The 25412-nt window shown below is 39.3% G+C and overlaps 1 protein-coding gene across 10 annotated transcripts in view; it reads right to left on the bottom strand.

Moving 5' to 3' along the window:
• tenm2a (teneurin transmembrane protein 2a) overlaps window positions 1–25412 on the bottom strand; it is a 361970-nt gene that overhangs the window by 76783 nt on the left and 259775 nt on the right. For all 10 annotated transcript variants that reach the window (XM_055177252.2, XM_055177251.2, XM_055177253.2 and 7 more), the window contains one exon: window positions 10090–10342. In XM_055177252.2, the coding sequence (XP_055033227.2) occupies window positions 10090–10342 (253 nt within the window). The remainder of the gene's footprint in view (window positions 1–10089; window positions 10343–25412) is intronic.

Raw genomic sequence — 25412 nt, 5'->3', positions numbered from 1 at the left:
ATGAGAGAGAGTTCAGTCCAGACCAGGGGGTGGACAGGAAATAAAAAAGGGCCAGACGGACACCGAAAACAGGAGTGCTGACAGGGACGGGTTACTCAGAGGGCAGTCTGGAGACAATAGCAGTTTTGCACTTTCTAAAGTCCGCAGGGACTGTGAAATAAGGGACATAATGTCTTGAGAGAAGAACATCTCTGCAGACGCCGAAGTTGTCATTGAGGTCATTGTGTCTATTCTCTGATTAATGACCCATCTCAGTCAGACAGGTGTGTGTGCGATATCGAGCTCGGTTATAAATGCATTCCTTGCCACTCATTAGTTGCGACGGCCCCAGAAGACCCCTCATCACCACACATGCAGTTATAGTGTCAGAAACCAGTGCTTATTTATTCATTTTTAACTTTCCATTTTCAGATCTATCCCTCATTTAACTGTCTGATCTCAAACTCTCTGCCCACATGGCCCTGATTGACATCCTCATTATATACATCACTTCGCCACTTTAAAATAACCAACATCAGCACCTATCAAACCAGGCACAGTAAATGACTGCAGCCTTAAAATACATCTCTGTGCATGCAGCACTAGAAGTAAAATACTTGTTAAAATACTGTTTTTAGACTACCCGAGAAAGTCACAAGTGAAACCATACACCTACGACCCAAAACACTGGCCACTGCACGAAATAAAGTTTCTCGCTGACCTACGCAGCACTTTTTGTTTTGTTTTTGAAAAACTTTCCTTTCCTCCCCAATCTCCTCTTCTTCGGGTACTTTAAATACCAAAACAAAGGTCTCCAAAAGTTTTCTAATTATATTTGCTGGGATTGCTGTGCCATATCCAGAATTTGATCTGCGTGCGGCATGAGTGGAGAGAGGGACCATAAATCTTCGGTGAGCTGCAGGCACCTGTATTCTGATTGGCTCCCGTTAGGATAACAAATTGGCCCCGGAACGCAGCTGAGAATTTAAATCTGCCCCACACAGATACCTTGGCAACCACTGATGAAGTCTGAGAGTGAAAGAAAAATAGGGAGGGAAGAGAATAGCATGTAAGAAGAAGAGGAAGCGAGCAAGCGAGAGAGAGAGAAAGATGTGTGTTTCAATGCATGCTTGGGAATCTGAACAATTCATTTTCATGGCCAACTTCCTTTCTTTCATTCTCCTTTAAAAACTGCATTTCTTACTTAAACTCTTTCAGTATGTCTGCACACACACCCCATGCACAAAAATCTTTCAACTAGATTTACATTTAATTTAGAATGAAAGTAGTGCCAAGACGTCACTGGACGTCAGTGGTTCATAGGGGAATTGCAGGGGATTAATGAGTTAGAAACAAAATCTATTACAAAAAATAGCTACATAACACCAGCGGGTTTACTTTGATTGGTTTGTCTTCATCAAAATCAAAAAGATGTGTGAGGACAAGGGCTGTCACAATGATTAAATAATCGCCTCATCGCAGTAGTTTGACGTCATCGTGATGATTTCAGATCACCCCAATGATTGCACATCCCTCTAAAAAACACAAGGGGGAGCTGCAGCACCTGTATGGATGAGGCAGTATCAGATGGCGCTCCTTAACTGACAGTGTAACGCTGGCAGCCCTAGTGAGGACATGAATAAAAAGATTATGCACAGTGGGTGGGGCTTCAAAAATGACAATCCACAATTGAAAATGTGAATGATGTGGAATGTATAGATATGATAATAAGCTGTAAATGTGCATCAACTTTAAAAAGTCTCAGTGTTTTTACTGAATTCTTTTTGGCCTGTTTAATCTCATATTGGGCAGCATTTCTTGATTTTTGAAAACCTAACATACACTTAAAAAAACTCATTCTGAGTCAGACAAACTTCAAGTAATGATCTGTGGTTCAGTAAGTGAATCAAGTCAATAAGCACTCTTATAGATTCAGGATTCATGAGATTAATTGAAACCAATAACTATAGAGAGTTTGTAAGTCTCCTTAGTCATTTGTCGAAAAGAACCATTTATAAAAGTCATCGGTTCATGAATTGGACTACACTAGTATGCATGTTTTTAAATGCAACCAATATCAAACTTATGACTCAGATAAAATTGCATTTTATTTTGTTGTGGTGCTAAAAAGCAGTGCAGGAAACATTGATTAATAAACAAATGTCAAATCTCTAGTGCACAAACAGGGGAACCACAATCTTGTTTCAGACAAACCCAAGCTCCAATTTCAAAAGTTGAGGCCTAGGTCTCTGCGTTAAACACACAAAAAAACAAACACCAGCATGGCTGTTACTGTATCAGGTGCCCCTCAAAAGCATACATGTGAAAGCATTTCTCCTGTGGCACAATTTTGCTGGCGCGACCTGCTCGGGAATCTAATTTGAGTTTGTGTGAATAGGAGGGGAGGAGAGCGACTCTTAGTATCGTGAGATGAGAGTGAAATTGAAGCAGGCATCAGCTGGTGAAGAGGCCTTACTCCATGATTGGAAATAAGCCTTCACACAACCGTAGCCATCTTTAGTCATTTATGCCACCAAAAACCGATTCTACCCTCTTCCATGTTTTTATATTTCTCCCTCTCTTTTTCAGCCAAAGCAATCTCCAGGATCCTCCCTCTTTCCCTCCCCTCTCAGTCTCTCTCCTTTACCTGTCTGACAACTGCATACTTAGGCAATCAATCTTTTGGTACTGGCAGCTGTGCCCATTCCTCTCTGAGAATGCTTCAGTTTTCTACTTCAAAGACCTGGAAAGACCTGACCTATAAAATAACAGAATTTACATAAAGACCCTGTGCGCGCACGCAACGGTGTGATCCTGTCTGACTGGCTCAGAGTGTTAATCTGTATGTGGAATAGTCAGGATAATCAATCTAATCTCCTTTAAAAGTCACCCACCTCAACAAAAATAGGCTTGACCTCTACTTCGAAAAAGGAAAAAAATCTTTGCTTTTAAATGTCAAGTTCCTCACTCTTTGTACTTCATCCGGACGGTCGTGTGGAGAGTTTGAATCAAACAACCCAAATGCAAAAACCTGCTTGAAGTTTAACAATCAATAACATAGATTTCGACCAGAATTCACTGAGAAAATACAGTGTATAAATCATACACAATTTTTATAATGATCTTCATGACAAAGCGAATAAACTTAATTATGATTTATGTTAATGCTCTTGATGCGCTACTACAGAGTAAATCTAGCTTCTATTAGATATTAGAAGGGCCAAGAGTCTGGATGGGAGTCCTGACATCTAAAAAAGTTAACAACAACCACTTTCTCTCTATTAACAGACAATAATTAATACAAGAAAACTTATTAGGTAGGCAGATGACCTATGCCCACCTTGGACCACCACTAGAGTGTGCATGAGACTTTCGCTTTGCAAAAATACCATGGTTTCACGGTGTTGCAGTATTGCAATACTAAAATGTGTTTTCTTCAAATGTCTGTGTATACAAATAACAACTTTGCATGCCAGATAACAATAAAGCCTTTAAAGGTGCAGTGTGTAACTTTTAGAAGGATCTCTTTACAGAAATGCAAAATAATATACAAAACTATATTATCAGGGGTGCATAAAGACCTTTCATAATGAACCATTATGTTTTTATTACCTTAGAATGAGACGTTTTTATCTACATACACAGAGGGTCCCCTTACATGGAAGTCGCCATTTTGTGCCGCCATGTTTTTTAAAGAAGCTCTTAATGGACAAACTTTTTTACTAAGTTATCTTCAACGGTGATATGTTTGCTACCATAGCTTCTCTATGCATTTCAAAAGCGAAGGGTAAGCTGTAAACTGAGTTGTTGGTTGCAATTTGCAACCTCACCACTAGATGCCACTAAAATTTACACACTGCACCTTTAAATTATATTATACTACGAGGCAGTTGAATGCTTTATTCTGAATGGTGAGAAATGTTTCACGGGTATGCATTATTTTCGATAAACGCACATGTAACTTGTCAAATGTCTTAAAATAACCACCAGAGCAAGGTCTTAGCAATGTCTGTGGTAAAGTGGTATAAGCTAAATAATTGACTTTGGTCCTTTGTATTACTTGAAAATAATGCACGTTGGCTTCGCGCCGTGCCACACAGACACCTTGGGTGTAAATTATTTTCCAATAATTCGAAGGCCAACCATCAATTATTCCTTACATATTCTTTCAAAAAATATATTTTTGTAATATATATTAAAAGTAAACATCAAATTAATTCCATGACTTAAAGGGGACATTTCACAAGTCTTTTTTAAGATGTAAAAAAAAAACTTTAGTATTCACAGACTACGTATGTGAAGTTCTAGTTCAAAATACCATATAGATAATTTATAATATCATGTTAAAATTGCCACTTTGTAGGTGTGTGCAAAAATGTGCCGTTTTGGGTGTGTCCTTTAACATGCAAATGGGCTGATCTAAATGGCAGTGGCGTGGTTGGATAGTGCAGATTAAGGGGCGGTATTATCCCCTTCTGACATCACCAGGGAAGCAAAATTTCAATGACCTATTTCTTCACATGCTTGCAGAGAATGGTTTACAAAACTAAGTTACTGGGTTGATCTTTTTCAAGTTTTATAGGTTGATAAAAGCACTGGGGACCCAATTATAGCACGTAGCCTCTTATGTTCGTATTTGTTCCTCAGACGTTGCACAATAAACGTGACATCCGAATATATCATTATAAACCGTGAATGAAAAGTGATATTCGAACGAATGTCCGGTAGTGAACTAATTGTATACGGTATTTATATCGTAATTTGTTCAGAAACGTCAATATTGTGAGATGAACAAATTGTTTTGGATTAAAAGGCTTGGATATTCCATTTCCTTGGACTTTTGGGGATTTATTAACAATTTGTTTTGGACAATTTCACCGAAACGGATAAATGGAAGATTTTGAAGGTAAGTAAATATCCTAAATCGGCGCTGCCCGATTCAGGTAACTAACAACTACATTACAGTTTTATGACTGCTATAAATCATATTATGCTTTGTGTGTGCGCTTAATGGAATCCAGAGAGTCTAAGCTTTCAAACGATATGCCGCATGACAGTTAGGGGTGGAACAATACATGTATTCGTTTCGAACCGAATCGGTACGGGGGTCACGGTTCGGTGCATGAATTTAAACGGAGAATACACGGTATGAAAATAAAAAAAAACTTGCGTGCAAAATAATTAATGTAATGCGGAACTACTGTTAGATACGCGGGTTCTTTATGGACAGCGAATCTGTTGCCCCGCTTTAGCTCTGAAGCTCTGATTGGCGCCAATGCATCCGAGCTCCGCCTATGTATGCACTCTATCAGAGACCGTCTACATTCTCTGGCACTCTGCATTTTTTTGTCACGTCGACGCCTGTCCAGTCAGTGAATGAGCAGCCGACAGCAAGTATGGCAAGTGGTGTTCCACAAGAGCTAGACGTTCCGCCAACCTCTTTAAGATCGCAAGTTTGGCAAAACTTCAGTTTTCCAGTCAGTTACAATATTCAATTCAATTCAATTTTATTTATATAGCGCTTTTCACAATACTCAATTGTTTCAAAGCAGCTTTACATTAATAGAAGCAGTAAAAGCACAGAAAAACGACAGATAGCATAACATAATACACAATAGCATAAGCAGTCAAATTTGCTGCGGCTATGACGCGACATTATGAGCGAGCATATTACTAATGTAACGTCTAGAAGAAGAAGCTAAGTTAAGCCAACGCAGGCTACCTCCCCGGTGCAAATAGTACAGGCGAGAGAGTGGTGGAAAAGACGAGGACCTTGCATCGGCGTTGTTCAGCAGTTGTTAGGTATGTGAGTGGAAATACATCTAATCAGGGCTCTCAAGTCTCACGCATTCACCTTGACAAACACGCATTTCAGTCAGTTCAAACGCCACACTTTGTATTTCTCACGCTGAGAAGTAGGAGATAAATTGTCCTGCTATATACAACAGGCATACGCAGGGCAGTTCTGTCGAGTTCAGCTGCTTTCAGTTTTTTAAGCGTGCTCAACTTTACGCAGCGCCATCAGCGTCAGAGTACCGCGAGAAATCTTGCGGAGGAGGCTGATTTCAAATCGCTCTCGCGTTACTCTGACGTCATCCACTTGTCGTTTCTTGCAGCCCCTCGTGAAGTCGTACACACCTATTCATTCATCCTACAAGCCTATTTTTTGGTTCTTTAGTACATTAATATGAAATAAGGCCAAAATGTAATTTTAAAATGTATTTAGGTAACACTTGTAATACAATTGAACCCATATTTGTATGAAAGATGAGTACAAGATTACTTAAAGAGGTATACATATTTGAAATACGAGATAGTATGTTAAATGCATTTCAGTTCATATTCATGACATCTGAAAATAACACTGATCAGGACACCTATGTTTTTAAGATTAGCTTAAGTACTAAAAAAAATGCCTTCTTCATTTTTCTTTTGCTTTTCCCTACATTGTACCGAAAGTGAATCGAACCGTGTTGCCTGAACCGAGGTACGAACCGAACCGGGACTTGTGTGTACCGTTCCACCCCTAATGACAGTATATTTTGAAGATTTAATACTTTAAAGTTACTATGACGTTTACGCAGCCTCACGTGCATAGGAAGGGGGTGTGCCGTGTACGGCAGACTGATCCTTATCAGGTTAAAACCCCAGTATACATTGAAACCGGTAACTGGCCCATGTTTACTCTAGAGAAATAAAACAGTGATGACGCAGAGCTCTGCATTTATTGGCAACAACTGGATAGGATAGCATGCGATAAAATGCTGTTTATTATACACAACATCACGATTAGACGTGCTTGCATCGTAATTGTTGATTTTGTTATTATTGTACAAAATAAAATAAAAATGTCTTAAAAACGATTTTAGAGGTCAAAGTTCACAAACTTGAATTTTGGAACGTGCCAAAATGCTAAATTTTGCTTGCGTTTCCGGTCTGCCGCATTTGCATGCATATGAATGGAAGTCAATCGAACGAAAAGTCTAGTGTGACCCTGGCACAAGACAGTAAACAATAAAATCCCTTGGGAACTTTCCAGTGTCAATCCAACATCTAAATTAACTCTGCAATTTTGCACCACTCAGTAACTAGAAAAGTGCAGGTCAAAAGGGAAGACAAAACATAACTGCTCTTCCAGAAGAGAGAGCAAGGTATAGAAAGAGACAGAGAGAGTCTGCTTTACCACATGACTTCTCTCCTCTGCTCGAAGTGATGGAGATACCCCTCCAAGCTTTCTCTCTCTCGCTCGCTCTCTGATTTAAAAAAGTGCAGAGGTGGACTTGATAAATGTTTTTGTCCTGTAGAGGAAAAAGGGGTGTGAAAATGCCCTCTGTCTTGCTGTTGATACAGTAAAAATAGGTCTATTAACTTTAGTGTGCTGGCTCTGTCTGGCCCAAAGGAAATCAGAGATGAGCCACTGCCGTCTCTACCTGTGACCAGTGTGTTATATTTATCAGAGATCTACAGTATTCGACTATTTAATGTGCCATATCCAATTTTATGGGAGCTAGTTTCTTTCATGGCATAATAAATTTTATTTCAATTCATAAAGGGTTCGTATTTAACAAAATTTGTGAATTTTATTATAGTCAACGTATACATTTAGTCAATAGTTCTTGAACCTAAACACATGATGATTTTCCACATTCCAATTTAAATAGGCACGCAATGGTAACAAAAGGACAATCCTGGTTTCCACGTCCCCTTTAAGGCCATATTTTCATGACTGTGATAACCATAAATTGAAGGGAACAGGCACCTGCAGGATTGTGCTGAGAAGACCCGCCTGTTGCCCAGGAATGGTGTGTGTGGTATTGGGCAATGCCAGCACAAAGCCTGTGTGGTCTGCTGGCGGTCCAATCTGTACTCGCGAGCTCCCAACATCACGCAGTCACTTCAAAGCCTCCGCAAATGCGATGAGTAACACAGTTAATGAATCTGAATATATTGGAAATGAGTTTGTGAATTACATGCGTGTATGCGTGTGTGACAGGTGGCCCATCTGCATTGACAGAACCCCAATTAAAAAGCTGCAGAGAGTGGGGCGGGGCCTGCTAGCAGGGGAACAGGGAGAGGGGCCAGAGCTTGAGCTGGCTTCCTGGCTCGGTGAGGTTTGGATTGGTGTGGGGAGAGTGGGCCGGTTTCGGCAGATGGCGGGCTTTGTGCTGCTGGGTCGCTTTGATGGCTGCCGTTTTTAACACACCTGAGCGGCAGATATTCAGTGCAGAATTTTTGGTATTTTAGGGGCTTTGCTGTTATACGCCTTCAGAATTTTGAATAAATAAACAATGAAATGTAGCGTTATGAGATGTAGCGTTAATTACATTCGAATACGATGAAATGTGAGAATGATTCATTAAATCTGACACAAATTGTATTTGGTGAGGCATGCATTAAACACTTGACAAACATGTTATGCTGAAATAGTTTGTGTGAACATGCGATTTTTGCTGTTAGGACTCAGGAACCGGTATCCAAAATTGAAAAAAAATAATTTGATCAATAAGTGATTAGACTTTAAGTCATCAACAAAAGTTAAGCATTTTTAACTTTGTATAATTTACAGCAACTCAAAACTAAATTCCTTGTACAGCTAATTAGATTTTACTTAAAGGGGACATTTCACAAGACTTTTCCCAGAGTGTGTATGTGAAGTTTTAGCTCAAAATACCATACAGATATTTTATTATAACATAAAATTGTCACTTTGTAGGTGTGAGCAAAATTGTGTCATTTTGGGGTGTGTCTTTTAAAATGCAAATGAGCTGATCTAAATGGCAATGCCGTGGTTGGATAGTGCAGATTAAGGGGAGATATTATCCCCTTCTGACATCACAAGGGGAGCCAAATTTCAATGACCTATTTTTTCACATGCTTGCAGGACTGATTTACCAAAACTAAGTTACTGGGTTGATCTTTTTCAAATTTTCTAGGTTCATAGAAGCACTGGGGACCCAATTATATATGTCCCCTTTAAACATTTAAGACAGCAATATTATTCACAGTGTAGAACTGCTATTTTAATTTTCAATAATACTGACAGTCAATATTGTAGGTCATAGGGATTTTGTGCACGTGTGTAAGTCTCACACGGTGACCCTGAACTGAGTCCTGGACACGGTGGCTCCAGCAGTCCCATTGCATTCATGTCATACAGGACAGTCTATCAGCCCTGCTTTAATTACAGCCAGTCAGGAACCTGTGCTACCTACAGGTCTGAGACCTGTCCTGGTGAATTAAACATGCAACTCAGCCTCATGAATAGTACATGCAGGCTCTCTGATCTCGGAACAGAGGAGGTGACCCTCTGCCCAGCAGGAGAATCATGTCCACAAAAAGAGAATGATAAAGAATGGAGCCAAAGAGACGACTGTGTGCATTGTGATTTTGTATTTGTGGGAAATTGTTAGAGATGTATTGGCCTATAATCAGTTTCGGCAGATAAAGCAATTGAAAAGCTCAGATGCGAAACCGTTTAAGTGCGTCTTACAAGTTTTCTTGTAAAGAAAGACTCTTAATGGATTCCGTCAGTAAACCAGTATTTCTGAATGGCCTGAGTCCGGGATTAAGCGGATTTTAAGTGTAAATATTTAATGAACATAATACGTGCAGAAAGCATTCGGTTAATATCATTATCTCATTTTTGACAGAAGTGGCGTTTAGAGGCTTTTATATACAAAATTATATAGCTTCTTTAGCCTGATTGGGTAAACAGCTTTCCAACTGCTAAATAAATAAATTACTTCACTTTTGCTTATATAACAAAAATATCTATTCTAAACTTAAGAACAACAAATTCAGAAATAGATAAAAATGACTACATCTGTCAAAGTTCCTAAATTGCTATAACCAGCCAAAAGCACTTTTCAAATTTTAATAAAGACACTTCTTTGGATAAATGCACATGGCTCTCAATAATCTAGTTCCCTGGGGAACTCATAGAGATGTTTTGTAACCTGTTATTTAAATGTTCCTACTGTGAGAAATGTGCTCCTAACCGCAGCTTTTTATTATTACAGTGATTCGAGCTGAATGTGAATGCTGTCATTTATTTCCCTGTGTAAACTTGTGGTATAGAAGTGTTGAGGTATGCATAAAGTGACCACTGACCTGGTCTCCAAAGGGACGTTGCTGTTAAGCACCCAGCTGTCCTGCAGCTGCACTGACTCGGGTGTGGTGGGCCCGTCGCCCGGGGCGGACGGAGGGGCGTGAATGGGGTTGCGTCGGCCGCCCAGCGTGTTCCCGCCTAGTGTGTTGCGGTTCAGGGAATTAGCAGAAGATTGGTGGTGCGACAGCGTATGGTGATTGTGTGGTGGAGGAATGGGTGGCCGCAAAGTTGACTGGCTGTGATGGTTTGGAACTCCTGGAGAAAGAAGAAGAAGAAAAAGTTAGCACACAAAACCTGAATTTCTGAAAGCTTCTGGTCATCAAAGATGTTATGTTGTATTCACAGACAGATTGTGTGTACCGTAAAGCCTGACTTATATTTCTAAGTCGAACCTTCGCCGTACTCTCTACGCTGGAGGCTACTCGTCAGTTTTCATTTATACTTTTGCATCGCTGTCCACATCGACATGCAGACAGGCAAGAGGCAGTGTCCATGGGCATGTCAGGTGCAATATGTCAGAAAAAAAGCTGAAGCAGCAGCTGCTTGTTGTGTACAACTGTACATTGTTGGAAAAGCATCAAGATAAAGACAGTCTGAGATAAAGGTGCATCATGTTACTTTTAGAAGGACCTCTTGACAGAAATGCAATGTAAAATACATAACTATATTATCAGTGGTGTTTTTTAATCTTATAATGAGCTGATTTTATCTACATACACTGCGTGTACCCTTATATCGCCATGTTTCTACAGTAGCACTTAAACAAACAGTTCAATAGTTTGCATTGCCACTACGTTGTCTCAGACAATGACGTATTTGTCCTGTGACGGCTACCGTTGCTTCACCATGCGTTTTAAAAGGGAGGGGTGAGCTTTGGACTGAGCAACTGGTTGCAATTCACAGTCTCACTGCTAGATGCCGCTAAAAATCTACACAGCAGACCTCACTACTCAACTTGGTCCACCTTTGTCCAGACCTGAGTGAGGGCTTCTAGCAGACCAATCACAGTGGTCCGCATAGAATTGACGCACTGTTACCTTTATTGGGGCGGTGCCGAGGGGGAACATTCCGATCTCTCTGATGAATCCAATACGGAAGTGACTTAAACTGCAATTAATCGACTGGCCGCTTGAGGCTGGCTCCAAAAGGGAGTCAATTCCCATAGACATCCATGTAAAAATGGCCAACTTTACAGTAGAAAATATGTTTACAGCCTGGTACAAAAACAGTTTTTGGTCAGTATAGCTAAGTTTGCCCTTCATGACAACTGTGAGGGGGGTGAATTTTTTTGTAACTCATCTGTTTAAATGATATTAAGCCTTAAACTTCTGCATATTTAGGGGCGTGGCCACTTAAGTGAGGGGTGAACGGCCACTGCGGTCACTAGAATCGAGCTAGGGCCGTGGGCGTTGTTTCAGCAACCAGACACCTCAGCTTTACCCACGTCACGTCCCTTTGCCCATTTTCGGATATCCGCGAGTGATGCACGATGACTTGCGGCCAAGATGGCGACGGCAGGCAACGCCTCCTTTAAGTTTCAAAAACTATCTTTAGAAACCAATGGGTGACGTCACAGACACTACGTCCATCTTTTTTTACTGTCTATGGGTGGTGCGCATCAGGGTATGGCATACGCTGGACTCTTGAAAAGTATAAATTGGGCTTAAGGGCTGGAGAATCTTGGCCTTGACTTTTGCCTAGCCAAGGACGAGATGTGTGTACTTTATGCTGGAGACAGAAGATTTCTGGGAGAAAATTGAAAAAAGTTTCCTGCACCCGAACCCAAACTTTAATCATTAGTGTAATAAGAAAAGCTAATTCTAAATCAGTGGCTGTGGGCAACGTCCTTTGTTGCATATGCGTAATTTACAAAAACAATATCATTTTTTGTTACATACTTTTTAATAAACAAAAGTAGTGTAACTTCCATCCATCTTTCCATCTGGAAATTATTAGTCAACATAGGATTTTCCTAGAATAACATGGATCAGAATCCTTCAGGCGGTGCTGTATCAGACTGTCAATCAATTATGTTTGGAAACGTCAAAAATATGTCAATACCGCTGTGCTCAGTGATGCAGGAAAGCCGAACGCAATAACAGTGGTGTGAGGGTGACGCGCAATCACACTCGACATCAAATCAGGGACCGGGGACGTTCTCTGTTATGACAGGCTGCCAAAGCTGTTTGTGTTTTGTTATTCTTTCTTGCCGAATTCAGAGACAAATGTGTTCGGTGGCGGCATGAAGCCCTGAAAAACACACAGTCTCCCAGCTTGTTAAGACACTCGCAAGACAGGAAGCTCGTGTCTTCTTACTTTAATCTGTGTTGGCGATGTGTTTCCACCGGCATTAATTGACATGGTTTGCCTCAACGTAATCCTTAATTCTGCCGTGCGTCATAAGGAAACATGCATTCTGTTTGACACTTTTACCATAAAATATTTTACTACTCCATAGCCTTGTGCAGCATACAGTGGGCGGCTGCTCTTGACTTCAGGGTCCTTTTGTAAGAGCCTGGGGTATATACAAATTGCCTGCTATGTAATTTTAAACTAAAAAGAAAACAAATCTCTCTATCATGTTACATCTATTACTTTTATCGGAAAAGAACAGGAGTCCAAGCAAGAAGCTTCGAACATGTTCCTAGTGTAATCATGTTTTCCCAAGAAACGCAAAGTAATGCAATAAAGATGAGCCTTGCTATACAAGTTTTCTTCCCAGCAGCACTCAAAACCATTTTCATTTTCTCAACCTGCCCATCTCAAGCTTGTTGATCCATGACGGTTGCCTGAGAGCGAGTGTTATGGGCTGATCTCCTGTCTATCGTTGTCATACGTCTCATCAGCAGGAGCAGATACAGGGCCAACAGGTAAGTTAAAACACAGCTGACTCGTCCCCGGTGTAGTAATACTTATCTATCTAACGTAATGCTGTCACAGGCGTAAATCAGGTGCATGCTGTGAGATATTTTCTGTCCTTTACATTTGTTACCAGGGAAGTTGTAAGATATGAGGCTGTGAGATTAGACCGTACAACATTAATGGTCTTTTATGTAAGACCGTGCAATATACAGTACATCTGCCGTGGCCTTTAAAGGCAATTAATCGGCCATCTGTGAGAATGTCACATCGGTTCGCAGGGAACACACACTTTGGATAAAGAGGCTTCCAAATGCATAAATTTAAAAGCCCACCTGCCTTTTAAATGAGTATTATGGAGGAACCATGGTGCAGGCATGGTAAAAGATGCTAATATTGTTGTTATCTGGTTAACCTTAAGAGATACCATAGTACTTGTTGTTGCTATTTGTTAGTGTCATTTGCAAATGTTGACAGCTAGCATTTAAACAAATCTCAGAGTTTAATTCTGAACAAACTCTAAAACCTAATAACTGCCTCGTTTGGCTATGCAATAAGATTAATTTCTTATTTTATACAGAAAATAAATAAAGAGATTAGCTTTTATTCATCAGCGACACTGCCAAAGACTTTTGTATTTTCCATCTGCTTGGCCTTACTTAGCAAGTGTTTTCACTGAATGAGGCTTAATCTGTGACAGTCAGTAGAAAGCATATCTCTCTTTTTTTCTTATCCTTTTGTCTTTTTAAACACAATAATATTATGTTCCAAGGCCTACAAGAATGTTTATACTGTAGGCGACAGAGAGGAAAAGAGAGAAAAGGGGAATTAAACTCATTCAATGTTTATTTAACACTTTCTCCGCCAATGACAAGTTAACTCATCAATTAAGAGAAAACGCTGCCCTGCCAATGATGAGTATTTCGGGCAATCCACAATACCGCTATTATCCACCAGGATCTTCCGCAATTACGGAAGGCAACGCCTCAAGTGAAAGAGTAAGAACTGTAAGTTTTGAGGATCGCTCTGAATCTGATCTCTATCAAAAGTCCTTCACAAATATGGAATTATCTCAGTTTTTTGCTCAAAATTTGGTGTTTTTGAAGAAACCTATCCATAAATCAACATAGGATGAAAAGTTTTTTTTCTTTTTGAAAGCAGAGGGTCTGTTCTTTAGAAATGTTGGCCCATATTGATAGGATAGCATCTTGCAGTTGATGGTGATTTGTGGGATGCACATCCACGGCACGAAGCTCCCGTTCCACCACATCCCAAAGATGCTCTATTGGGTTGAGATCTGGTGACTGTGGGAGCCATTTTAGTACAGTGAACTCATTACCACGTTCAAGAAACCAATTTGAAATGATTCAAGCTTTGTGACATGGTGCATTATCCTGCAGGAAGTAGCCATCAGAGGATGGGTACATGGTGGTCATAAAGGGATGGACATGGTCAGAAACAATGCTCAGGTAGGCCATGGCATTTAAACGATGCCCGATTGGCACTAAGGGGCCTAAAGTGTGCCAAGAAAACATCCCCCACACCATTACACCACCACCACCAGCCTGCACAGTGGTAACAAGGCACAATGGATCCATGTTCTCATTCTGTTTACGCCAAATTCTGACTCTACCATCTGAATGTCTCAACAGAAATCGAGACTCATGAGACCAGGCAACATTTTTCCAGTCTTCAACTGTCCAATTTTGGTGAAATCGTGCAAATTGTAACCTCTTTTTCCTATTTGTTGTGGAGATGAGTGGTACCTGGTGGGGTCTTCTACTGTTGTAGCCCATCCGCCTCAAGGTTGTGCGTGTTGTGGCTTCACAAATGCTTTGCTGCATACCTCGGTTGTAACGAGTGTTTATTTCAGTCAAAGTTGCTCTTCTATCAGCTTGAATAAGTCGGCCCATTCTCCTCTGAACTCTAGCATCAACAAGGCATTTTCGCCCACAGGACTGCCGCATACTGGATGTTTTTCCCTTTTCACACCATTCTCTGTAAACCCTAGAAATGGTTGTGCGTGAAAATCCCAGTAACTGAGCATAATGTGAAACACTCAGAACGGCCCGTCTGGCACCAACAACCATGCCACGCTCAAAACTGCTTAAATCACCTTTCTTTCCCATTTTGACATTCAGTTTGGAGTTTAGGAGATTGTCTTGACCAGGACCACACCCCTAAATGCATTGAAGCAACTGCCATGTGATTGGTTGAGTAGATAATTGCATTAATGAGAAATTGTACAGGTGTTCCTAATAATCCTTACAAAAAAAAAACGCTGTAAAATTTTTTCTAGACAAACAAAATGTGGGGTTAAAATTTAAATCCAGCAAAATGAGAACAGATGAAGTGAGTGTGTATGAAAACATATATAAAAGTAGGTAAAGTTGCTCAGTGCCGACCCAGAACAGCGGGGGCGTGTAATCTGCTATTTCTCGCTGCATTACAATGGAAACATTGCCAGATCAAACATGGACTAAGCGCAAATCCAATCTCAGAATGCTGGGAATTGGGTGTGATCCCAGGTGATCAGGCTCAATGGGGTGGGTGATGGGGTTCTGAACCCCTGTCTAAAGCTGGTGAGTGAAACAGAGAAAGATCACGCAGGACTGATCAGAGCACAGTGGCTCTGCACGGGGTGACACGCTCTGATGACCCAGGCTCTGATCTGAGATCAGTGAGTGTTGATCAGTGGAGCGGAGCTGAGGAAATGGACAACAAGAGTCCCGGTGTATCCTGTGTGTATATCTAAACACCATAAGACTATAAGACTCAAAAGTCACTTTATTTACATTTCCATCAGTCGTTCACACGAGTTTTATGACTGGCCTGATGGCACGTCAGTGGACGATTAATGTACTGTACGGTGCAGACTGATGGAATCACCCATTACGGAGGAAAATAAAATCATATTTCCAATAGGCCTATCAGGTTGATACAATAAGCGCTTCTTGGAAAAAAAACTACTGTATTTATCATTGGATTAAAGAAGTTTTTTTAGTCACTGAAAGGAAAAGTTCAGTTAAAAATCATCATTCTGTCCTCAATCTGCTTATTTACATCCTTAGTGGATGCCATTTTAAAACCATACAGAAAGTTTTTTATTAAATACAAAAGGTCAATTTATGTCCAAAAAACAAAACAAAAAACATAAGGACCATTTTCAAGTTTGAAACTGACACAATGCAGGATACAGACATGCTCTACTGTATATAAATATAAGAGCAATTCTGCAGTGCTAAGGTGAGGTGAAGTTTAGCTCCTGTCACTCATTAGCTCTATACAGTAGGGTGTGCTGAAAATCGGTCTTGACATTGTTAACTTTTCTTTAAGGGTGCTTTTGTTTGTCACACTATATATGGCTGTCTGGGACCACAAGATGAATGCATTCTCTTCTCTAGAGACACTTTCCCTGTGGCTGTAGTAAAAGTCATCGTCAGCAGGCTGCTTTAAGAGCGAATCTGGCCTGATTTTGGGCCCAGGTGCAGGTAGAGAGAGGACAATGTACAGATGTTCTATGGGGGAGGACGGCGGCCTCTTAACCTGAGAGAGACACTTAACATCTGCCAATACACACTCAAATACTCTCCTGAGGAATACGTACACAAACTTACAGAGATGCACGCACAAAAATGCACACGCATTATTTAATTAAACAGCTAAATAAATACAACCCAAAAGCCATTTACACAAGGTCTTATAGAAGATTTATAGTGTCATTTTTTATTTTAAGTTGCAGATGCACTAGCTAGAGTAATTAAACTACATATTTTAGCAGTGCAACAGTAGATCATCTGTTACAGCTTTACCAGTAACAAGTTTTTATCCTCGTTTTAATAAAAGCTCCTCGTTCTGATAACACCGCATCTCCTAAAGAAATATCTGCGTACCAAACCAGTATGTGGCGCTGTAATTCTGCTACAGAGATATACTAAAAACGGAGAAGAAGATGCATAAACCTTGTAGTCCATCATTTGTTGCACACCATATAAGGAGCAAAAGATTTTGCTTTAGTACCTTCCGCAGTACAAACACACAAAATATATGTATTGGCAGTACATACGAAACCGCAAGCGTGTCGCTCAGATTTATCAACTCTGGGACCTGGTTAAAAAAAATATCGGTTACAGATGCCAAATCCATCTGGACAAAATGCCGATATGCTAATGTTTTTTTACATATACAGCTAAACCCGTCTCCGTGTGGATGTCTTAAAAAGAATAAAGCAAAAATAAAAATGAGTGGCATAAAAGTACAGTAAATGTTAAGTAGCACATTCAGTAAATGCACAACAGATGTCTACTTTTGAAGAGACATATGATCTTTTCTGAAAGCTGATTCCAGCTACGTGTGGCATAATAGCTAAATGCTGATTCACTTTGTTTTGAGTGAACTGACTTGATCCTAATGATGTGAGTAATCTGTTATGTTTATATAAAATAAGCATATCTGCAACGTACAGTATATAGGTCCTAAGCCATTGAGTGATTTATAAACAAGGCTTTGAACCGGTTCACGGAACAAAAACGAAAACCAGAAGCTTTTGATGTTTGCAAGGAACAGAAACAAAACCTTTCAAAAAATATATGTTCCAGAACAGAATCGTTTATATAAAATAATGGTAACCGGTTAATACTGTTATTTTTTCGTTCTTCGACAAGATTTCTGTGCAATACTCGGTGAAGTTCAGGATGTTTGTTTTTTTAATACCAGTGGTTTAATGGATCGCCGTTGATCCGTGATCCGTACAGATCACGACCCACGGTTCGGCTCGCTTGCGATTAGCGGATTAATACGCACATTTAAATAGGGTGAACATTTGCATGTGTTTCAAATGCTTGCAAATGTAAACCCCTAACTCTTTCGCCGCCAGCGTTTTAAAAAAAAGATGCCAGCCAGCGCCAGCGTTTTTCATGATTTTCACCAAAGTTTAATGCCTTCCAGAAAATGTTCTTTAAAAATATAAACATACAATATACCAAATGACTGCTTTCAAACAAAAAAAAACTTTCATCCTACCTTCAGTAGTTCTTTTGTAATCAGCTCTTGAATATGGGTAGGTTTCTGCAAAAACACCACATTTTGAGCAAAAAGCTGAGATAATTCCATTTTTTGTGACGGGCTTTTCATAAAGATCCCATTTAGAGCGATCTTTAAAACAGACACGAACACGCAGCCACTTGCCGTAGGGCAATACTTCCGGGTTTAAAAAGTTGCTGAAGGGTGGATAATAGCGGTATTGCGGAAAGCCGGAAATACTCGTCATTGGCAGGGAAGCGTTTTCTCTTGATTGACGAGATAACTCGTCAATGGCAGCGAAAGAGTTAAGTGATTTTAAACAATTTATCACAAGAAGGCGCTAAAGTGAGCAATTTTCTGTACGCACAGATGCACATGTGGTTGAATGTGTCCGGTCCAACTCCAATCAAACGTGATTATTCCTATGCCCTTTAAAGATCAGAACTCTGGATGTATACACTTGACAGAGAGTTGTGCTGCTGTGCTCATACTGTAGTCTATTAAAATACATTTTGCAAAAAAAGCACTAAAAATAGTTAAAATACTGTTTCTATTTGGAACGAACCAATTGTGGAAAATCAGGTTCAAAGCTCTGTTTATAAATGATTAGTAAAACTTTAAAATCTATTTTAAATGTAACTGGAAACCAATGTAAGGACCTGAGGACTGAAGTGATGTGCTTTTTTTGGTCATGGGCAAAATTCTGGTAGCGTTTTGAATGAGCCGCAGCTGTCTAATGGACTTTTAGGAAGCCCAGTAAGGAGTCCATTTCAAATATCTACCCTGCTGATGATGAAAGCATGAGAAAAAACATCTAATTCTGACTAACATGGTAGTAAACTGGTTTCTCTTATAGATGACTACTGAAATTTATGTCAAGCTCTAAAATTGCACCTTGATTTTTGACTTAAATTATTATGTATTAATAGTTATGTGTATATTTAGCCAATAAAGGTTTTTTGCACAACACCGTTTTAACTTAAAAACGGTTTTGTCGCTCCAAATTAATCTCATTTAAAAGAAAACTCACAATTTATCTATACAACAGAGTCTCAAAAGCTCCTTGCAGCCTTATCTAGTGTCTCTGAGGAAAATGTAAGTGACTGTTATCACAGGTAAGACGATGACATTTATTCTTAGTCAAGCAAGATAAATACCAATCAATGTATTGTGTTTCTTTGCTTGTTTCCTGATAAACCATTCGAAACAACACTAGGCAGCCAAGAAAAACTACAACCACTCCCATGTGAAGAAAGGATATCTTTTCCGAATCATACGTAGGGTATCATGTACAAGCGCAATACATTTCCTATATCTGTCTGTCTTCATTTGAGGTTAAATAACAGCATCTATTTGACTGATTCTTCATGAATGTGCTTTAAGCAGCACAACCAACCAAAAAAAAGAAATAAAGGTCCGAAAGTCATTTTCTCAAGCTTGAGAAAACAACGACTGAAAGTCGCTCCTGACAGAAGCGAAACACTGTAGTCTCCCCGTCAGCCCTTCGTAGACTGATGAAAAGGTTGTTTTCATATTCATGAGAAGCATTCTTCATTCGTAAACCCCTGCACGCATCATCAGCTTTTATCCCAAGCCGACTGTGAAATGGCTGTGTTGAAACTCTTTGTGTGTGTGTGGGTAAAAATTCACACCCACCTCACATAGCAATCGCCGTCCTTTTTACTCCCTGATGTCTCCTTTACTCTAGGACACTGACAGATTTATACCCACACTGAAACATTTATTTTTGGAATGACTAATTGAAGGGTTTTTTTTAGTTGCATAATCTGGGTCCATTGTCCATGAATGCTTTATTCAACTAAATAATGCCTAAAATATATAACTCAACTACAGTGAACATACTTTATTCCAAACTGGATATAATTTTTTTTATTTATGCCTCCACTGCTGAATATCTGCACAAATATTAGCTGTCCCTTTTATGTGCCAAGGATAATCCAAAGCCCTTTCTTTGGCTACAACTAAACCAAATCCACAGATCGGAAGCCATGTAGCCAGACAACACAAACCGATAGGAGCCGCTGGATAGAAGCAATAGAAACCTTAGGAAACAATTGGAGTCAAAACATAAATGTCAATTTGGGATGATAAAAGAGCTGAGAGAGAGGCCTCAGAACGCAGGAGGTAAAAGCAAGTGTGATATCACCGGAAAGCGCTTGTGTCTGTTTGTGAATAAATAGAGAGGTATAATTAGGAAACAGCCACTGAGGCCTTCTTTCATATCCTCATATCACCCTACACCCCCCTAATTTCGCTGATAACAATGTGGTTTTCTCTCGCCACAGAGAGAGTGCCAGGAGTCAACACTCAGCAGACTGCAGAGATGTTGGATGTAATATACAGCACATCCCAGCTCAGGGCCGACTCCGAGTGTGGGCTGCCCGTTACTTGTATGTTGTGAAAAACAGCAATAAACTGGAAAATAGAGGTACTTTCAGCCTATAATTACCTAGAGAGGTTTAACTTTGTGCAACTAACGTTTTACAATGCTGTTTATGTTTTTAACAGTTTCATTTCATCAGCGTTATAATGAGTTCATTATAATGAGAGGATTCTTTTAAAGTCACCATAAAATGAATTATAAATTATTTATCTTTGCATGTTTTATGCATGTGCCCTCATAATTTTTAATCAAAAATGATAACCTTCAACATTTGTTTTCAAAATTTCAAAAAGTCATATTTATGATGTATTGATTTCACAGTGATTTCAATCTTTGACATGACCTTCATCAATATTAAAGATATTTTATTTAAAGGAAAGTCCATTTTCTTCTAAAATTTCCAGATAATTTACTGACCACCATGTCATCCAAAATGTTGATGTCTGTCTTTGTTCAGTCGAGAAGAAATTATGTTTTTTTAGGAAAACATTCCAGGATTTTTCTCATTTTAATGGACTTTAATCGACCCCAACACGTAACAGTTTAAAATTGCAGTTTCAACGGAGTTTCAAAGGGCTCTAAACGATCTCAAACGAGGCATAGGGGTCTTATCTAGCGAAACGATTGTCATTTTTGAAAATAAAAATAAAAAATATGCACTTTAAACTACAACTTCTCGTCTATCTCCAGTCCTGTGATGCGCCAGCTCAACCTCACGTAATACATCATCACGCCGAAAGGTCCCGGACGACGTATGCGAAACTACGCCCCAGTGATTACAAGTGTGGAGAAAGAGGACCTTTCTGACGTTGTTGTATGTCGAATGATACTAATTAATGTCTTTGTGTCAGTTTATTGTTTAAAATCGCCCGCAAATGTGCGTTTCATATATGTAACAAGTGATCTTTCCACGGCATTACGTAATTACGTGAGGTTGCGCTCGCACGTCTCAGGACAAATTCTACGAATTGTATAACAAGAAGAGAAAGGCCTCTGAAGAAAGAAATAAGACCAGAGTGTTTTTGGGAGACTATTTCACACGCTGGCGTGCACTAGAAGCACAGGTTGGGCTTGCCACGCAAAGTTTCTACTCGACAGGTAAAGTTTGTCATGCTATTTGGAGAAATCACTGCTAGTAAAATTTGATGTAAGCTATGATTAGCGATGCTAGCCCTGGCACAAGTCACGAACCGCGGAGACACGGTAAACATGCCGACAGCAAGTTGTAAACAGAGCGAAGAGAAGAACTAGGCTCCTGCATGCTCTCTCCTGTGCACGCGTTTAATAGGCATTCCCTCTCTGGAGCAGATAGAGTGTTGCGCATGTGCATTTTTTAAAAAAAGCGGAGGGGCAATCCTTTTAAAAAATTTGGGAAAATCTTCCGCTATACCTTTAAGGTTATATTCTCACACACAAAATAACTTGGTTTTGCAAGTCAATTCAAGCTAATATTCTAGTCAACTTTTGAAGTGGATTAAAAACGTTCATCAAAGTTGTCCTAAGACAAGAACAGGTATTGGGTATTAACTTTAAGACAACTTTTAGGAAAGTTTTTGATCCACTTCAAATGTTGACTAGTGTATATTAAGTTTTGACTTGTGATAAGTTGACATAACTTACAAAAACAAGTACATTTTTTTAACTAATTTGTTAAGTTAAAGTAATTTAAAGTTAATACTGTATATGAAGAGTTTGGTTCCAAAACGCAATAAATCCATTTTTACTAATTTTGGTAAAAACATGTTTTCTATACCAAGAAAGTGACAAAATGTTAACCACTATTTTCTGTTACAAACTTTCACATAGCTTCTTTAGGTTATAATAACATTAAAAATTCAAATCCATCATTTGATTTTCAAAGATTTATTATAAAAACTGATTATTTTTCCCACAAAATCCTATAAATTGAATCAATACATAAATGTGCATTTATCTTTGCCATGCTATATATTCATTTAGTTGACTAGTGGTATACACTGATTAAAAAAATGAACATTAATGGCATTAATCACAACACTTACTTTGTCATATTAAGAACACTGTCATTGCTGCTGCCATCCTTGGGACGTCATTGCTAAACTTTTTTGTCAGGGATCAGCTGTAAAATGTTTTGGTCCTGCTAGATTTTCGTTGACTTTGAGTAAAATAATGGAAAGTTTTTCATAAGATCCCCTGAGGTCAATGTGTTAGCATGACAGAAGCTTGATGCTGTCTTGTGAGAACAAGCAACAACCGACATTTTATTCGTCTCTCGCGTAAATTATTCGATTTTGATGACTTACGTTTCTTTACGGTCACAGAAAACCACCACAGGTTAATCAATGACAACAAAAGTAATATTTAGTTTTTGTTTGTTTCTTAATCACAAAGTAGATGAGGAAAACGAGGATTTTGTGTGTATTCACGGCGCCACCATTATGGTTTACAGTGCGTTGAATGGTGCGCTGTGATTTGTTGAGCGGTTTTATTGCACTCTGCAGAAAAAGAGGAGTGGCGTTTATCGCGTTTTGGGAAAAAAGGGAGAAAAGATGAGAGAATAACATGGCGGATATTGTATTTGCGTAAAATTAAGAATTTGCTTTTTAATACTGACCTGACACAATCCTGATTTTTTAAAAATGGCGTTTATCGCGTTTTGGAACAAAACTCTTCATATGCTGATCATTTTTACAGTGCAGGATATACTTTATGTATTTTTTTTTACTGAATTAAAGTATTTCTGCTCTCCAAATATCCTATCAGTTAATATTTAGCTGCCCAACCAACACTGGCCAACCTTTTCAAACACTAACGTTTTTAAACCTTGCAAACATATTAATTCTGCTACTAAAGTTCATTTTTGTATTAAACTTTTTTTGCTGAACTTTTATGACAGAATTATTAATAGCATATCACTGTGAATAGAATAATAAAAAAGGCACAAATGAACCAATCAATAAATACACCATTTCTAAAGCAAGATGCATCGTAAACATTCTGCTTCCAAATGCACAACACCACTTTTACTTTCACACTGTAATGCAATCTGACAGAACTCATGGTCAGGTGGGCTATGTGCCAACATGCTCACATTTGCTTAGGTTGAGAGAGCTAAGCTGCACTTTACCTTTCTTCTGTACATGTTGGAAACATGTACACCCCCTACAACTTAAGTACATCAGAGCACATAAGACCATGTGTCTGAAAATACTTCTTCCAAACATATTGGGAGTTTTGTGCCGGTCTCAATAGCACAGCGTGGCAGTCATCTTTTTGGACATAGATCCAAATCTGCATGGTTCAGCTGACTCTTACTAAAAGCAGATCCCAGTCCAGCTTGCCTAAGGTTAGCACTTAAAGTCACCCCCTGCCTTTCCTGGGACAGTGCCTGTTCTGGGCAGAGTCGAGCGGAGCTGCTGAGAGGGGTGGAGTTGGCTTTCTGTACACTGCATTAGTCTCACAGTAGAGCTCCGGAGGCCCACTGGCAGAGGGAAACACAAAGCCACCATGTTTGTTTTACAGGACCAGACTCAGTAAAAGTGTTTATTGACATTTTCTGTGGTTCAACGCAAGTGTCGGATGCTGAGAAAAGATGCCCGGCTCAGCAGCCACAGTCATCAGCGAGAGGCAAGACGCGGTTTGCTCTTGTTACGGCTTGCATTTTTCTGTTTTTTTTTAGGCTCTCTCACATGAACGGTACCGTACTAAGAACAACAGCAAACAAAATGGGTCTGTAAATTCAGATATCCTTAACCCACAATGCCAGCTATTCTAGCCATACACTGTCAAAAATAAAGGTACGAAGCTGTCACTGGGGCAGTACCCTTTAAAAAAGGTCCTAATATGTACCATTTAGGTACAAATATGTACCTTTAAAGGTACATTTTGGCAGTTCAAAGTACTAATATGCACTCTTTGGGTACAAAGGTGTACCTTTTTGAAATTATAACGGTACTGTCCCAGTGACAACTTTTATTTCTGAGAGTGTACTGTATGTCTTTCTTTCTAGAGGTTGACAGATTATTTAGGTTTTAAGTTTTAACTAAGTTTTAAGTTAACTCTAGGTTTTAAGATTAGTCTAGGTTTTTGGTTTAGTTCAGTTTAGGTTTTAGTTTCATTATATAGCACATTTATACACATCTTAATTTCCCAATTTGCTTTAATAAATAATTTAATAAAAATATATAAAATAATAAGTAACATTTATCAAGACACTAATAATGACACAAATTAGAAACAAGTCATCAAAATAAATGCTACCACAAAAAAGGTTTACAGCAAACACTTCAACACTCATAACTGCATAATTTCAAATGCAAGGATTAAAAAATATTATCAGCAAAGATCTTAAAACATTAAGGGGGCCTGCCAAATAAAAATGGGATGGTTCATTTTCATTTTTGATCACAAAAATCTTACTGTTATACACTGTAAAAAAATAAAAAGTTAAATCAACTAAAAAAAATGATGGTAACACTTTACAATTAGGTTCATTAGTTAACATTAGTTAATGTATTAACTAACATGAACAAACCATGAGCAATACATGTGTTACAGCAGAGTCCTGCAACGGGTCAGGTACCCACCCGCATAAAAGTGTCTCCAACGGGTGGATTGTGACATTCCTAAAATTCACGGGCAGGGCCGCGGGCGGATAATTAACTCCGCGCGGGCGGGTAGTAATGCAAATGAAAATATGTGCAAAATTTGTATGTCTAAGGATGTGCACACCAAACTTTGAAACACGGCTGTTTTTTCAGCCAAGCGCTTTTTAGCTGTGATACTTAAGCTGTGAGCCGGTTGGTTGTTGTGATACTTGTCCCGCCCTTCCTCCACTGTGATTGGACGGCCGTGTGACAACTGACATTGACGAGCGGAGCATTTCACCCAAACTTTAATCTCTTTCAACTCTCGACGCTCAGCGCCGAGCGCGGAAAAAACGCTGACCGCCGGCTTAATTACCATTACACGCGGAACATATGACATTTGACCCATCATGTCACCACCACTACAACAGTGTGCGACCAGTTTGTTGATTCTTCTCGTAGCCTAGTTGGAGCG

Source organism: Misgurnus anguillicaudatus, chromosome 16 (genome assembly GCF_027580225.2).
Source record: "Misgurnus anguillicaudatus chromosome 16, ASM2758022v2, whole genome shotgun sequence".
Classification (NCBI taxonomy): Eukaryota; Metazoa; Chordata; class Actinopteri; order Cypriniformes; family Cobitidae; genus Misgurnus; species Misgurnus anguillicaudatus.
This window is presented reverse-complemented; position numbering and strand designations above follow the sequence as displayed.